Raw genomic sequence first — 18,582 nt, forward strand, 5'->3', positions numbered from 1 at the left:
ACAAATTTGGAAAAAATAAATGTGCAGGCAGTTTGATTGATTGATTGCACCTATGTGCTGTAAGTATATTTTTATGCTGATACTTTTGTACCTTTACTCAAGTAACATTTGTGGGTTATAGGGTTATTTTAGTGTTTTTATATTGCTGTATTGCTACTTTTACTTAAGTAAAAAAGAAAACACAGAGTACTTCTTCCACCGCCGACCTGTGTCATGACAGGAGCGGCAGTGAGGAGGAATGCGCTCCACAATCCCAACACTGTAGGGGCCGGGGGCACGGCCGAGGTGGCAACCATTTCTCCCTATTTATTTAAGGCCGCCACTGCCCCCTCACTCAATCACTGGCTGTGTCTGCCCACCTCAGCATCACTGGAAGAAGTGAAAAATGGCCCACACTCTCCTTTTACAGTCGGAGGCTTTTTCAAACATGTCTGCTTATATGAATCCCCTGCCAGCTTTTTTGTTTGATTCCATTAATGATCATTCAATATCATGATTATTACACTTTAGCTTGGATTACAATAATGAACGAGAAATGCACTCTATCGAGCTGCCAACTTGCGCCATGCACACAATTATAGGCCATAAATGGCCTACTTGTGCGCAAGCAGAGCACGCAAGTACTGCCCTCCCAACCTTGAAGCTACGTCAACACCGACTCCGAGGACACACCTACATACCCATTAACATTGAAACATATCTTAATTACGTACAGCCAATTAGAGACCACAGAGGAAAGGCCTATATACATACATACGCAGCCGACCACAGTACTTGTGCGCTCTGCTTGCGAAATTGTCGGTATAAACGAGTGATTATATACAGCAGGGCTTGACCTTAGATTTGAGGCACTTGTCCTTTGGACAAGTACATTTCCCATTCACTTGTCCGGACACAAAAGTCACTTGTCCGGAGCAGGGGTCATCAACATGCAGGCTTGAGATATTCCAGTCTTCTCCATGTACAGTATGGTCTTCATATATGGAGACGGCCATATATGGAGCGTGTCACGAGGTGTGACGGACTGACGGACATATATCGAGCGTGTCACGAGGCGTGACGGACGGATGGATGGACTGACTGACAGGTTTTAGCATGACTGACTGATTTTCATAGTACCGTAATCTGCGACCTACAGTCACAATAATACAGGTTTATGTGTATGCAAGTCTTTGATGTAACTGCGGAATATTTCATACAGGCGCGTAGCGTGGATCAAATGATTGACTGGGCAAATTAGCATTGCGGGGGTGGGGGTGTAGTAGCGCATCTCCGGCCGATAGGTGTGAACGGTTTTAGATTGGAGTATGTAATGTTCTACGATACCGTTCTAAATAAGCAATCTAAACTAAGCCAGAAGCCACTGTGTAGACCTATTGGCCCCTGGCACTCTCATGTTCAGTACTGATTGCATTTTGTCGAGCAGAGCTCACTACGAGGGGGTTAAAGATACATTCACAACGAGCAGAGAAGTGGTATACGAGGCCTATTAGCAGGGATATTAGCAGTGTTTGTCATGCAAGACATAGAAGACATATCCATTTAGCCAATACGTACACAGTAGAGTGAAAGATGTGAAGATGTAAAATGAACATCCTACTTCAAGTCATTAACTTCAATCAGTGCCAGGTGTCATGATATACAGTAACTAGCCTGTCATATGTTTGCTAATGCACAATTCCTTCAGGAACACTCACAGAATTAGGCCATACCTGGGGAGCACAATGCAGAAACACATGTCCCCATAGGTATAAGAGCGGGTCCCAAGAAGACATTGAATTTCAGGGATTGTGACATAAAGAAATGTTTTTGTAATTTCTTAGGTTTTCTGAGCTCAATTGCACCCAAAAAACCTGAACTTTTAACATTAGATTATCTGTGGTCTGGGGTTTTCTGCCTCAAACAAGTGCTCTGATTTCCCTGCTGTTTGTGATGTCACAGCCTGCAAATCCCATTATGTCAATGGGATTTGCCAGCAGATGTCACTGTTTTCACTGCTTTGCCCGTTTTCATTGCAGCTCAAAAGGCTTCCAAACCCCAGAGAAAATTCCAGACCACAGACAATCCACGGAATGTTCAAAGTTCAGGTTTCTGGGGTGTAATTGAGGTCATAAAACCCAAAAGAAAACCTAAAAATGTCATGAAACCTTTAAATATACAGGTCCGCTCAGTATATGTGTTGAAGTGTCCCTGAGTAAGACACTTAACCCTGACAGCTCCCCCCTGAGTGCTCATAATGACCATCAGCTGCAGCATGAGCTGGAACTGAATTTTCCCCATGGGATTAGTATAATTATTGGTAAGGCAAATGTATAATTTGTAACAAGACATTTCAAGTTTGTTTTTAGTTCAATGTTTGTTTTAAAAACGTTACGTTATCTTGTCCCTAACACAAACATGAAATGCCATTAACAAGAAAGAGAATATATTGTTTGTTTTGACAGTGTTTGTTTTACATCATTATTACATCACCTAATCATAGGACCCTCATTAGGTCTCCCCATTTCCTGTTAATGAATTAGAGACTAATCAATTTACGTAGCTTACGTTTATTGGCGCTCTATGTGTTAACTCCTACTGTAACACTCCCTACAGCCCAAGCAAAATAAATCTGGCCTGCATTTTTCAATTCTGCCTTTTCGAGCACCACCAGGAGGTGTTAGTCCTTCATTTTACCCAAATATCAATCCTGGGGCCCGTTCCACGAAACTTGGATTAGAGATTACGCCGGGCTTTAACACATATCCTGGCTTAATATATCCTGGATCAGTGATTAACCGGTTTCATGAAAGCTGGTTGATCTTGCCAGATTAATTTAACCAGTTAACCTGGATATGTTGAGGCTTGATTCGGTTTCATGAAAGTGATGCTACATTAGTTACCATGGAAACTAATGCTTTGGACTTAGCCTGCTCCGGACCAGGCTAACAGCCAGGTTTAACCTAATCCTGATGTCTTTACTGTTCATTAAGCAGTCAAACTGATCACAAACCAATGATGTTTTCCAGATTTATTCAATTATTATGGGTTTATGTTGCCTTATCAGTCTGCATTAAAGGACTAATTTAAGCACTATATAAAATCAAATAACCAAAATATATAGGCTGCACAACATCATGACAGCTTGTGAGCTTGTAGATCAGCTGCTTTTGGTGAATGTTCCCCATGAATAGGTTTGCTGTCGTGCAAGTGCAGTGCACGGTTAAGAAGAATTATTATATTATATTATTATTATTTTTTTTTGTAAAAGTGAAAACCACTAAATATTACCATTACTCATTGTTTTACAACATATTACCATTGTAACGTTTCACCCACTACTAGTCCTACATACTTACACCTAGAAACCCCATTCAAACCTATTTAGGTTCATCCTACGGTGGACATGTGTGCCTGAAAAGGAATCTTTGAAATGTTTAATAGTTTTAGAAATATTAGTGCTTTCAAATTTGAGACATTTATAGGCAGATAGTGGCACTTCAAAAAATCACTTTTACCTAGAAACTCCATTCACACTTTGTAAAATTCAGCTTACTGTGGAGACACATGCTGGAACTTTTTACTTTGAAATGTTTTGTAGTTTCTGAGTTATTTAACTTAAACACCCAATGCATTCTCAATGGCAATAGCACAAACTTTGGCATGCTCCCATGACCCTCACCAGTCTGGCCCCTGTCTGGACAACAACCCCCTTCCCCAAAGGTAGCTCCCTCAGAGGAGGGAGTTATGGCCAAATATCACAATGCGACAATATCATTATGCTTACAATATTAAGAATTCTGTTTTAAGTTAATAGTAGTGGTAAAATGTAAACTATATTTTTGGGGTAGTTAATCATTCAGTCTATCCACTATTGAGAGTATGTTCTCTCTTTAATTACAGCAGCAGTATTTATTTTATAAGCTTAAGTCCTTGTATCAGTAAGTCTTGAATAGATTAGTAAAGATAATGAGATATACAGAAGGGGGCTGTAATGCAACTATTAAGGATGCAAACTGCCTTAATACCCCATGAAGAAGAAGGATCAGTAAATCTGTGTTCTACAGAATGGGTCTAGAGACAAAAAGCCAGACTGTCTATTAAGCCAGGCTTGCTGATCCCGGCTCGCCAAATCCACCAATTCTGAGCCTCGCTTGGCTTTAGTGGAACGGAATAAACCAGGCTGTAAAGATTAGTTAATCCAAGTTTCGTGAAACAGGCCCCTGGTGGACATTTTATAGTTTAGTTTTTGTTTTTATTGCTTATTTGCAGAAATTTGATTTGGTGTAGAGGGAATAGAATAGTGCAGATCAAGTTTAATAAGTATAGAGAGTTTAAGTGGTTAAATGGACATGCAGCCTTGTGAGAATTGCACATAGAAATGTATGGCTGATTAGAAAAGTTTATTCAATCAGCAGACTGACAACTGACTACAGCTGGGGTGTAGTAAAACCCCTGTGTCCGGCATTAACTAGCGCAGCACTTCATTTCACAATGACTGGCACCACAGTTTATATATTTTTTCGACTCTAGGCCTGAAGAAACTGTAGTGGTTGAATGAATATAATTACTTCAGTGGAAAGATTCCCTGAACTTTTGCACCATGAGCGTTGCCCTGCATTCATGTTTGTTTTCAAAACCAAATGAGATGTAAATTCTAAAACACACAACAGTGCACAGATGCACACGTACACATCTCATGAATAGATGAAATTGCTTCATTTATACTAATCAACTTCATAAATATACCCCCAGAAAGTCACAAGCATAGTTATTCAATTTAACCACTTGAGCCCTATATTTTAAACGACAAATAGATGAAATTTGCAAGCTCACAATATGTCACATTGTGACTAGGCATGTAACGATTAGCTGAACTCACGATACGATTCGAATCACGATATTAGGTCACATTCACACCAGAGAGCTTTGCTGCGATTAAAACGAATCCTGCTGCGCAATTTCAGAAAGTGCACTTCGTTTGGCAGGTGTGAAGGCTCATTCGAATTCTAATGCGTATCAAAGAACCGCATTTTACTCCGAGCAAAAACGTGGGTTTCACTTCGCTTCCAATCGCACTTGATTACGATTCGGAGCAGGTGTGAATGCAATCCGCAGTAAATAAAGGAAATTAAGCAAACAATGTGGCGCGTGAGGAGCTGAACACAGTTTGAGACGGAGAAGGCATATTTTACGCAGCGCAAAGATGTCCTGTTACCATGGATAGACATGGTTGAATGAGGAGACTGAAGCCCTGATCGAAATGAAGACGAGTACATTAATCAATTGCTTAAGAAAACACATAAAAACACTGCAGTGTATTATAGCCTACAGAATATTCTGTCTGTCTGTGCGTGCGTGCCGTAAACATGGAGTGCTGTCACTGTGTGGGGAGTAGGGACTTTCATCTCGATAAACTTGTAAACATTTTGCGCTACTGTCTGTTATATCAGTGCGCTCAGCGCTGTGCTAATAAAAAATACAATAAAAATCACACCCGTGTGAAGTGAGGGGTGCTAATATATTAAAGCTACATATATATAACAAAGCTTCTAGGAAAATCTTTGAATGCAGATTGCGGCCCCTAGATGTGTCACAGAGACAAACAAAAATTGGGAGCTGCATTGCTGGCTGCATTGTATGCATGTAGATCTGTTGTTGTTTTTATTTTATTTTATTGTTTTAACTGTTTCAACATTTTGGATTAGAAGTAGAACATTGTGCGTGTGAATCTGCGTCCCAGTGCTATGACGATGATATGCAAAGCGCCCTCCTGCTCATAAAACGCAACGTGTGGACACGGGCCGTGCATAAAAGTCCAGTATACGTTTGCAGCGTTCTCTGTCTTGCACTGGTCGTCTGGTCGGCACTCGGCAGCGTGCAGTAATGTTCCACACAATGCGCAGTTGATCATCCTACAGACCTACAGCTTGCGGGACCATATAGCCATGGTGACGGCTGTAACCATGGCGACGAATATCCCACAGCCCGAACTCCGAAACTCCGGTGTTTACATAAAAAAACGCTAATAAACAGCTTGCATTTTGGGAAAGTGAAAAAAAGGGGCGTCATTGTTTTGTGCATATGCTAATGGTCAATGCCCGTGTTCAAATTCAGATCATAGTAACTAAAGATGGCAAATATTTTTTGTGGAGTAAAAACATTATTTGACTGTAGTGGTATAAAACAATACTCAAGTAATGTAAATGAGTAACTGCCAACAAGCACTAGTGGGTGTTTGTGGTGCGGCTCAAGTGCAGCTGTTTTCCACGGCTCGCTTGTTTGCTTCCATTACAATTGTACGTGCTTCTCGTGTCTTTGTTTGATTCACAGAAGTGAGCTGATTATGCGTCACTTATTATTCTCACGAGGGCTCCAAATTAATTAAAAAGAAAGAAAACAATAATGAGGCCATTAAGGGTGGCCCCGTCGGGGACGCTGTGGGCGTGTTCTCTCCTCCGCGTCACCAGCGCCCATACCCTATAGGTGGGGTTGGTGAAAGGGCCTTTCTGTGTGGAGTTTGCATGTTCTCCCCGTGTCCGCCTATAGGGTAGGTAGTACTCTCACAAAAAACATGCAGTAATCCTGGTCTCTATACTGCCTCCCCCTGGTCAGCCGGGGCGCCGCCATGGAGGGGATAGGAACTGGTTGGAATAACGTGTTCCTTCCACGTGCAACGTTCTACCTGTCAGGTGATAAGAAGCGGCCTGCTCACTCCTCATGCATTGAAGGAAGCATGAGCTCAGGATTACAGTTTAGGTCATTGGCACTGGGTGAAGAAAACGGGTTACAAAATTGTGGGATAAAATAAAGCAGTGGTTCTCTAACTTTTAAATTTCAAGGACGTCTACTTTGAGAGTGTACAAATGGAACCATGATTCTTTGGACTTTTGGTCTGCTCTGAGTCAGTACTGATTGCTACGGTACGTGATTAAAAAGGCCAATCTACAATCTCACAAAGTTATTTATTCAAGCATGAGGTGTGCCACAAATCTGAATAGATGTCCCCTCCAAGGACCCCCCAAGGGGTTTTGTAGAAATGCTATTTTCACCAAATGTTCCTCCATTTTCTCTGATGTTTTCCTATTATTATATTTGTCATCATAACATTTCTGTAATAGTGTTTATCTATGCATTTATTTGTATGTTTGAAAATGTAAAGATGCATCTTTGATGCGTATTTTCAGTAACTGCCTGTGCATTATGCAGATTTATTCATTCCATTTGCCAACTGCATTCTGTACAGCACCTTGTAAATATTTGTGTCCTTGTATTGTTCTCGTATGTGGACATAAATAAAATGATTAATGTGTGTGTGTGTGTGTGTGTGTGTGTGTGTGTGTGTGTGTGTGTGTGTGTGTGTGTGTGTGTGTGTGTGTGTGTGTCAGGGACGGATATTTGTGCTGCCCCCCTCCTGACGAGAGCACCTGCTATTCCTCATGCAGATCGGTTATTTTCGAGGACGCACACACGGCCGCTTGTCATCGTCATTACGCGGCGGAGCCGTGGAGAAAATGTGTTATTTTGAGGGTCGGCTTGGCACTTTTTGGCACATTTTGCCATTTTGCCTCGGCGTGTTGCCCTACACGCAACGCAGTGCGTATTGCGCGTATAGGTAGCGATGTCACTGCTGTGTGTGTGTGTGTGTGTGTGTGTGTGTGCGTGTACTAGTACAATACTAGTGAATTGTAAAAAAGAAATAGATCTACACAAGCTCATATTGCATTGTGCCCATATAGGGACATGCTCAAAAGAATCGGGACGCCAGGTATAGAGCTTAAAGGTTGTCTTTTATCCTGGTCCTATTATAATGTACATGAACTCATCAGACAGTGAAATGTCTCCCTGTGCCGTGTACAGAGCCAGTGCTGGACGTGGCGAGGGCCCTCGACGCGGTCGCCTCTCGGGTGAACAAGACGGTCCGCCGACGGCGCCACGCCGGTGACGACGACTACAACATTGAAGTCCTGCTGGGAGTGGACGACTCGGTGGTGCGCTTCCATGGCAAGGAGCACGTGCAGAACTACCTGTTGACCCTCATGAACATAGTAAGTTCAGACCCGGGGAGCGAGCACTCAGATGTCCCCATTTATAGGCCCGACCTCGAAATAAATAAGAAAATCTTCTAAATCTTCTAAAATATTTTCACGATTTTTCGAAAATAGCTTACCTGCAAGCTCGTAGCGCGCCACTCGGTGGCGCGCTATGAGCTTGTAGATCTGCTATTTTTCAATAGCTAAATTATAACGTGATGTTTAAAACATCCCGCCCCAAAATGGGATATTCACCCTTTGGATTCAGTTGTTGTTTGCTTTGTCTGTGTTGAAATCGATTGACTCTGATAGAAGTACCGTGTCTGCCTTTGTGTCTGGAGATAATCTTGTTAACCTGGTCACTGATCAGTGCCAACTTTCTTGTACACACTGGCAGTATATATAGGCCACTCTGCAAGGACCTTATATGTCTTATCTTTTATACATTCTGGAGGCATGTATGTGGTACTGTAGATGTGTCATCATAATCATAGATGGCTTATATCACAGGCTGGCCACATGCCGTTCGGTTTGTGGATCCTGAGAACCCCTTTTTTATTGACAATTGTTATATGTAGCCTTACTAGCCTACAGAAAAGACATACAATGAGCTGGCAACTAGACTAATCAGCTAAGGGCAACCGATGATAGGTGGTCGAGAAGAGGTTTCCATATTTTGCTAAAAATGTCTTCATTGCCTTTAGACCTAGCACTCATTCTCTCCATCCTCTCAATATAGCGTTTTCAATCACATCGCTTTGTCACATCGCTTTGTCTCTGTGTAAAGTAAACGCAGAATACAAAGTGAGAAAGCAACAGCACTTTGCCTAGGCCCTAGAGGCCGTTGGCGTCTAAACGTGGCCCAACTACAACTCAAGCTTAAGCGTTCACTCTTCTCTGTCTTTGTATTGTCGATAACAGCAAATTTGTCCTGCACCTTCCTTGACCTATATGGGATGGTCAAATTATATTCCGCTGTGAACCAAAACTATTGTTGTTGTTGCTTTGTCTGTATTGAAATCTCTACAATCTGATATAAGTATTGTATTGGGTTCCATTTTTATGGCGTTGCTCCTCAGAGGAAAACTATAGTAGGGGGTCTGTAGGTACGAGATGGTGAAATGTTATACCGCTGTGAAAGAAAAACAATTTTTTGATGGCATGGTGACCACGAGCTGTTTCCACGAGATCATAGTTTTATCTCCTGCGGTCAGCACCTCCCCACTACTGGTGTGCGCTCCTACCTTTCTGTTTGTTCAACGCTGTGAAAAGAAAAATCTCTATAAAAAACACCAAATTAAAGCTTTGCTCATCTGTGCCCAGCAGTGCCCACTGCAGTGCGTGTTCTGTGTCCGGATGCTGGACTTTGTGAGGTGGAGTGACGTGAACAAACACAAATTGTCCTTGGACTATACAAGCACTGCTGAGGGTGTGTATAGTGTTGTATAGTGTATGTTGCATATATTAGAAAATTTCCCCATCTTATTGATAATGTTGCTTTGACTGTGATGTCTTGCAATCATGCTCTATCTACAGAACTTTCTTTGGAACAAAGGTTAGTTTTATATCTGACAAAACCGCCAACCCCCCAAAACCCCTCCGACACACAGACGCAATGACTTGCATTTTCTTTCAATATACGAATTGACCATATTCGAAAATGCTGTCGAATACCTCTATTACCGCGACACCCCAAATCCTTGACGGTAACCGAGTCCCGACCTACAGCGATGGGTGAGGTCACAGATGGTGCTACGGTAGACTGATGGGGGCTCCTGTTCAGGAGCAAGGTTATCCCTGGCATTTCTGGGTTAAACAAGGTTCAAAGCAATCGAATGTTTGTTGTAGAGTTGCTGGCCGGCCCCATATATGCAGATCTAGGTGATGATGGTTATCCAGGGTTAGATGAGGTCAGTGTCGTGATGTTCATATATGGAGGTGGCCGTGACATGTCACGAGTCATGACCATATATGGAGGTGTGATGTCACGAGCAAGTTCTTTGTCTGTGAAAATCATATAGCACTGACGAAGGTCAATGATCAATGTATGATTGCCCACACTCACACATGCACGCTTATTCTGATTGTTGGCGAGCTGTGGGGGGGCTTTGCTTAAACAACACAAAAGATGAGGTTGCCATTGGATGCGCAGCACACACACGGCGCATAAATATATGATATGAAACATTTGAATGTATTGAGGACTACAAGATTGGTTCAGCGGCGCACCGGGCTTCAATTGTATAGCAGCAGTCTTTTGAAAGTCAGCTCTGAACCAAATTGTGTCACTATAGATGTTGTTTGTCGTGGGAGTGTGCATTGATTTATTTTAACAGAACAAAGCAAGTGGCAATGTTCATTTTTTAATGTTTTTTTGTGGCTTTCGCCTTTTTATTTTATATATTTTATGGAGGGAAGACAGTAGGCTGACAGGAAATGGGGGAGAGAGAAGGGGGGGGAAGACATGCGGTAAAGGCCGTCGGGATCGGGAGTCGAACCCACACTGCTAGACTGGACCACTGAGCCATGGCCCAGGCCAGTGGCAATGTTCTTGATGACTGTTTGTGCATTTGGAAAGGGTGCCTATAGTGCCTACGATTTGCTACTTTCTTTTCAGTTCCCTCTGAAACAAAGGAACAGTTCTCCGTATCTCAGTATTGTGTAAACTCAATCTGCATGTGTTTGAAAATGTGTTGGTGAAAGAATATAGATCTACAAGCCCACGGTGTGTCTCAGCACGTCACAGTCACTGGGCATCAGTGTCACAGCTTGTCACATTGCCTCTAGGCCTGTCACAATTATTACATAATTGCCTAATCACGATTATTTGAAATAATCACAATTACTTTTTGCATAATCGTTTCCATTCATCTGTTGAAAGAAATTCATAAATTAATAATAATAATAATAACAGTGTAAATGCCAATGTCAAAAACACAATTAATTTGTATGACAATTAATCATCAGGTAAAATGTCATGATCGCGTCACAGCCATGACTATTGCTATTTTCGGTAAGTATAACTCAGGCTTTCATCCACTCTGCTTGACTGTTTTTGACTGTATTTGGAACAAGACAACAGCTTCAGAAATGTCACCACCACACGTTGGCTTATATTAACCCATTAATAGTTAGTTCTCATACTTAAGATTTTTCAAAGAAGTTCAGAAATAGGAGATGTACAGTACAAGCCTGCGGCCCGGCACGAAAAGATTTTTGAAAAAGATTTTTGTAAAGCCCAAAAGCTAAAATCTAAAATAACAATGTTTTCCTGTTTCGATTGGGTTCAAAAACAGTATCGGTCTCATCTTATTAGGGAAAATGCTTCCCTAGCATGGAGACCGGCGGGGTGCGAGTTGGGATATCAGCACTGCAGTCCAATACTAAGGGTTGCCAGTGGTGCATGTCATATGTGCAGTCATTATGAAGTCTTCCAGTAGAGGTCCCCGCTGGCTTTAACTGGAGGCTCAGAGTAGTTATTACTCTGACCCCCACCAAGGCTGCCCAAATGAAAACTTACAGCAATGCAATGCTTTTTATTTCTCCCCTCTGGGAATAATACACTGGATTCCCATTCTCACAAATGTCCTGCAGTACACGCACGCACGCACGCATGAGCTCACGCACACACGCACGCACAGTTTATTATTCTATTCAGCACGTCTTAAATTCAGCGTTGCTGTTACGGTCTTTCCTTACAGTACCAGTACATAATAGAGATTAGATGGGACAGACTTGTGCAGACAATATATCCCCCCACCCCTCTCTCTCTCTCTCTCTCTCTCTCTCTCTCTCTCTCTCTCTCTCTCTCTCTCTCTCTCTCTCTCTCTCTCTCTCTCCCTCCAGCATTTGATTTAGTTGTTGAGATTACAACTTCATTAATAACCAGTACCGGATGGCATGACAGCACTTTCAATGTTAGCTTGAAGTTGTTTTCAGCATACTTGCGTGTAATACTTGCATAGCCTTCAGTTCATGAAGTAACGTTTTACAGCTCTGTGTCTCGGCACGTTTAACCATTTGAACCTGTGGTCACAGGTGCACAGCACAAGCGACACAGCCAACAGCAGGCATTAGCTTCCAATACTATAGCTGGACTATACGCTGAGCGACATGTGGCGACAAGAACAATTTCGACATCTGCACGACTTGGCGGGAATATAAAAGCGTTTGGGAAAACTCAAAGTTTAGTTAGGCAAATGAGCAGCGACAGATTGAAGTGACCACAGGTGTTTCGTCTTCTTTTGCCATGAATGAAACGCTCCCGGATTTTAAACTAGCTGACTTTAAATTAACTCTAGTGTCCCCGTTCTGGGCTTTTCGCAATGGGTGAACATTCGGCAAAAATAGGCGTAACATTTCCAGACAAGTTGCAATTGTCGTAAAGAGAAGTCCAACAACACACTTCAGCCACTTAACACAATGCCTATGCACTAGTATGCCAAACTCGAGAAATCTTGTATATAGAGCTTAAACCTGGCTGTGTCAAACACAGGAACACGAGAAATGTTAAAAGAGTAATAATCCAGAATTAAGACTATTTAGTATTTATATACTATTTTTATATTTACAGTATTTTAGCTTCCCTGCAACACTTGCTTCCATGTTGTGACATCATCAAAATCCCAAAACTCTGTGCACACTCGCACACAATCTTTAGCTGTGTTTTTCTCGGAATTGAGGTGATATGAGGTGAGCGAAGGTGATCCACTGTGGCATGAAAATGGCCAATTACTACTTCCAGTTCACGGAGACGGTTCACCGGGTCTTCTTTGCAGCCTTCTCCGTGCATTCTGTTGGCACTGGCTCCAGAGCGCTGGAGTCAATGGTGGCATGGAATCGATTAAAGGTAGAAGGTCTCATGCTCAACAGGGACAACTCTGAGTGGGGCGAACCCCTCCCATCCACTTTATTTATCTTGTCACAATATGCTGCTGTAATGTATATATATATATAGTCCATAATAATGGTTAGCTCTCTCTTCTCTGCGATTGCATACTGAAGAGGCTGGTCAGGAATCCTTGCTGCCTCCTGCGGGCTATAGCCTGGATGCAGTGGAGCAGGTGGTGAAGGTGCATATAGCGAGGAAGGAAGCCGGACCCTATTATGGACAACCAATCAAATCCCCTTCACTTGGAGATTGTCGGTAGGTTTAGCAGCAGGGCCAGGGGTGAAAAAAAGCAGTTCAGTACGGTATGGATACTATCAGACATGCTTTACTGTGTGTAAATACAAGAGTTGCATATAGTGTAAGACAAAGGAAAATGTTCCTTTGTCACTATGCAAGGACTGCTTCTTCTTCTTCTTCTTCTTCTTCTTCTTCTTCTTCTTCTTCTTCTTCTTATTATGTTTTTGCATGATGTAGCTATATTAAAACTAAAGTAAGGTTAATAGAGGTCACCGGACCTCGACCAATGCAAGACTTGCACCCACAGTCTGTGGTGGAAAGTATATTTACTGTACTTAAGTACAGACATATTTGAGTATTTCCAATACTCCACTACATCTCAGACCCTCCACTAGAATTATATGAAAACTAGTTGCTTAGTTTCTTTGTAGATTTTGGTTATTATTACAAAACATACTGTACAGTAAGTTAAGTAACCACTTCAGCGTTATATACATTTCGGCCATTTAAAAATTGCCGATCTACAATCGGCAATTTTGAGAGCTTGTAGATCTGCCATTTTCAAAAGATGTTCGACAACTGGAAGAAAAAAAATGTGGCACACAAATGTGGCACAATGTGGTACTTTTTCCACCATTAACCGTGTCATTCCTTTGTAGTCTCATCCTGCCACACTAATAGCCAGCGCAACACCCCATCCTTTGTCCGCCTTCTCCTACCAAGAGGGGACTTGAATTGACAATATTACATCTCATCATATTCCCACTGAGAGAACATGCGTTCAGCTTTGCTGCACTATTCCAATGGCATCTATTACAAAAATAATTCAAGTTAGATTCTCTCTTCAGACTTTTGGCCAGCTGGGTCCACGTTGAAAAGAGATGAGAATCTCAACATGGTTTGTGGCAGCTACTTGTGGTCAGTAGTGAATCTCAACATGGTTTGTGGTCAGTAGAGAATCTCAACATGGTTTGTGGCAGCTACTTGTGGTCAGTAGTGAACAGCTACTTGTGGTCAGTAGTGAACAGCTACTTGTGGTCAGTAGTGAACAGCTACTTGTGGTCAGTAGTGAACAGCTACTTGTGGTCAGTAGTGAACAGCTACTTGTGGTCAGTAGTGAACAGGTCAGTAGTGAACAGCTACTTGTGGTCAGTAGTGAACAGCTACTTGTGGTCAGTAGTGAACACGGTTCTATAGAGGCCTCTACAAAGGGGCCTGCACTTGTACTGTACTTAAGTAACATTTTGAGGTAGTTTAGATAGTATTTCCAATACTTTTACTTCTACTCATAGCCGATCTACAAGCTGAGGATTTTTATACATTTGAAATCTCGAAATTGGATATTATGCTTAATGAGTACTTTTTACTTTTGGTACTTTAAGTACATTTGATGCCAATACTTTTGTACTTTTACATTATACAGTACATTTAGAATTCCGGACTTTTACTTGTAACAGAGAATTTCTATATTGCAGTATTGATACTTTTTCCACCACTGCCTTTTTTTGATTGTACGACCTACTACGGTAGAGGTGAAAATGTCAAGTAGCCTGTTATAGTGCCACAATGAGAATTGGATTTCTAACTAGAAAATGTGCCCCTCAGTGCACAGGCCTCCACCAGGATAGGAGCTACTGGACCACTAGGAGTGTTTTTAGAAAAAAAAAAAAAATCTGAAGGGAGTAATATCAAAAGATGTGTTTTACGGCCTCCTGGTGGCGCTATAAAGAGCAGATGTGAAAAATGCAGGGCAAAGGTTTTTCCTTGGGCCCTAGGGAGTGTGCATACGTACAAGTTTTACACAGATCGCTGCAGTTACAGGTTGCAGGTACAAACACGAATGGATGAAGAAAAAAGTGGAATGTCCACACACGATATCATTCTTTTTTTATTTCAACCTATAAATACAACAACGTTTCGCCCCGCCGGGCTTTTTCAAGTTACATGGGTATGGCCTTGAAGTCCTTGAAATCCACATACAGCCTATTGGATCTTCACATACAGCCTATTGGCTAATCAATTGATTAAATGACGACACCCAGTTATGTTCCACCTATTTAAGGATCTCAAGGCCATACCCATGTAACCCATGTAACTTGAGAAAGCCCGGAGGTGGCGAAACGTTGTTGTATTTATAGGTTGAAATAAAAAAGAATTATATCGTGTGCGGACATTCCACTTTTTCTTCTTCATTCAGTCATTTTTTGGGTCCAGCACCGTATTCTGAAACTGGGATGTGCATATCGTTTTCCTGCTTTAAATAAAAACACGAATCGGCCAGTTATAACGTGACGCTGATGTGAACATTTTCAAGTAGCATTTCTTCCTCGGCCTAGTGGGAATTTGCATGCAAAATTTCCCTCAAAATGCACTCTGCGTTCATGATTTGATGTATTTTGTTCAAAATGGACCAATCTTGCAAACAATGGAGGCAATCTTATCCAATGGAGATGGAATATGGGGGAGCGGACAGCTCCGTGTTGATCACATGCATATAGATAGTGTATACCGATTTGCATGATGTATGGAATATGTACGAGTAATGTAAAGAAATGTGTTTTGCAAAAATCTGCCTCATGGTGGTGCTATAACAGGCCGAATAATTGGGGCAGGGGTTCGTCGTTGTCATCCAGGGAGTGTGTGTACACAGTTTGGCATTGACCGGGCCAATGTCCGAGATTAGCTGTACACGGACACACACACACACACACACACACACACACACACACACACACACACACACACACACACACGGATGGAGTGCAAAACATACTCTCCCCATGCATTCAGCCTGGTGGAGACGAACATTTATTTCCTTGGCCTACTGGAAGTGTGCTTGCGTGGTCAGTTGAGGTTTGCTGTTTGAGGAGCTAATCTGTTCATTGATTTCATTATCATTAGGGGCACACTCCCTCTGTCTGTGATAAGGGTGCTCCTCCTCACTATCACAGCAACAGTTGACGTAAAGTAGACGGTTTAAACATGAACTTTAATTAATCCATCCGGCTTTTTCAATCTCCTTATCCAGTGGCGTACATACAGTATATCAATATCATACAAGACAGGGCGGTGCGGAGATGCATGGATGTATCTGACGGCTGATGGGTGTCAGATATGTTGATGATGAATGCTAATGAAATTGAAGTGAATGTCAGATGTATCGTTTCTGCATTCGTCTTGCCAGTCAGTCGCATGCAGCAGAACGCTCTGTCGAAAGCGTTGCTGAGAAAATGCAACAATTACCTACATTTGTTTGGTCCATTATTCAGGTTCACTAGCAAGGACCACACCGCCAAATAATGATCAATGGAACTAACATAGCAAGCTATACTTTAAGTTCCTATTCATCAGTATCACAGTGAAAACTCATTTTATTTTTATTTTGTATCATTCATTATGGTATATGAATGGTTTTTTGGGGACAGTGTCGTTCTGAAAGTGCTCTTATACAGCAAAATCTGTTTCATTTTACCGCTTATGCCTTATTTTATATTTTGTCATAATTATAACAATGTCGAGCTAAAATTGCGAGGCATAGTGTTAACCACTTGAGCCCTATAACGTACGATGTGAAAATAGCAGATTGCGTTGCGATGCGCCGTAAGCTTGTAGATCTGCTATTGTTTCTTCAACAGATAGCACCCCCAATAATCGGTGTAAACGCTCACTTAATGGATGTCTCTCGTTGAGGCTTTTGTTTTGTTTCCTACAGCTTAACGAGCCCCTACAGCTTAACGAGCCCTCTTAACAGTCATGATGACCATATCCTAGGAGGCAGTAGCAGCGCAGTTGAAATGCCACTTCAACGTGAGCCGTCATTATGTGGAATAAAATATAGCAGAGGTCTGCACTCTGAATTAATAAAATGCAGAGGAGGCAGTCATATAAACATCTCACGTGTATCAGGGGACATCACCCCATTAATCAGTCTGGAAATATTTATCTTTCATTGTATAATGGAGGTAATTCTTTCTTGTGACCACCACGCTCTGACTTATGGGGCTGTATTTTGCGTGTCTTAAGTACCAGGTAGCCTGAGCTAACGTGTTAGGTTTCTGGTCTAGAGGGGCGGGTCGCGGCTGAGATTTGCGCACGCCCTGATTGGATCTCATCGATCTGTCCGTCACCCCCGGCCCCTCCTCTCCCCCCTAGTGCAGCGCTACGTCACATCATTTGGAGCGACGCCCACCCGGAAGGGTTGACTCCCACTTTTAGACCAGAGCGGCCAATGCGTTCCTCCAGGCTTTCAATTTTTGCACCAACAAAAATGAAAGCCTGGTACCGAGGCTAAGTACCAGGTAACTTGAGTAAACTAAAGACCTAACTTGAGTAAACTAAAGACCTGGAGGCGTGATCAATGCTCTTTGGCCACTCTTTGGCCAAATGGCATTGATCACGCCTCCAGGTCTTTAGTTTACTCAAGTTAGGGAATAAGACCTGGTACTTAAGACACGCAAAATACAGCCCCTTGTGCGTTACCCGTTCAAATCAACATTGTAATTAAGGTAATGGGTCGCACACACCAAGACTGCATTTAAGTTTTTATTCTCATTGATTGACAGACGTTTCGGCTAGCCAGCCTTCATCAGTGTCGGATTGATGAAGGATTGGGATGAAACCTTGTCCAAATTTGGAGTCAGACAGGGCAAACGCGACTCAGTTATTCCCGTGCTAGTTCCCGTGCGCTCCCCACAACGCAGTTATTCTCGTGCCAGTTACCGTGCGCTCCCCCAGCCCTGCCTCCGCTGCATGGATCATTATTGCTGGTTCGTTTTGTGTCCCGTTCGTTCTGTGAAAAGAAAATTGCACGAGTTGGGAAGGGCAATTCCGTGTGATGCGGCCTAGGGTGGCAATTTCCTAAGCGCCACTGCTGAGTGCACCCTAGATATGTCATAGGTGATAATCCAACTTTGATTCTATGAAGCATAGTTCAAATTTAAGCACAATTTGAAGATCACACCTGACATACTGTATAAAAAGATATCACACACCTGACACCGGAGATTACCTACCCTAACACGCCACACTGGCAACTTCCACCCGCAAGTGAGAAGATCACAGTGGGCAAGTTGTGGCTGTTCATTGATCAGCCCTGTGTCTGAGCCTGAGGTTCTGACGCACGTCAGTGAAAAACTACGTTTTCAGTGCCACACACGCAGACCGAAAGCTTTTTTCCTACTAGTTACCTACATATTGTGCTTCTACTAAAATATTAACTTAGAACACATGGATATATTTATTTTTATTCAGATTTTCATTACTTTGCACATATTCAGAAATGCAACTGGCAACCCCTCCAAAGAATGTGGTTACCCCTCTAGGGCTGATCTAAAGATTCTAAGAAGGCATTTACTTCAAGGATTAATGCATTTATCGAGGATTATTATGATACCTTGATACCTATTATGATTCCTTGCCACTTTCAAAAGCAATGCTGGAAGT

At 42.2% G+C, this 18,582-nt stretch overlaps 1 protein-coding gene across 1 annotated transcript in view; it reads left to right on the plus strand.

Annotated features, from left to right (window-relative positions):
• The window catches only part of adamts3 (ADAM metallopeptidase with thrombospondin type 1 motif, 3), a 160,906-nt gene that overhangs the window by 71,529 nt on the left and 70,795 nt on the right, over positions 1-18,582 (plus strand). Inside the window, exon 5 of the mRNA XM_083784652.1 lies at positions 7,840-8,027. Within this exon, the coding sequence (XP_083640778.1) occupies positions 7,840-8,027 (188 nt within the window). The remainder of the gene's footprint in view (positions 1-7,839; positions 8,028-18,582) is intronic.

Source organism: Protomyctophum parallelum (genome assembly GCF_964188405.1).
Source record: "Protomyctophum parallelum genome assembly, chromosome: 15".
In the NCBI taxonomy this organism is placed as follows: Eukaryota; Metazoa; Chordata; class Actinopteri; order Myctophiformes; family Myctophidae; genus Protomyctophum; species Protomyctophum parallelum.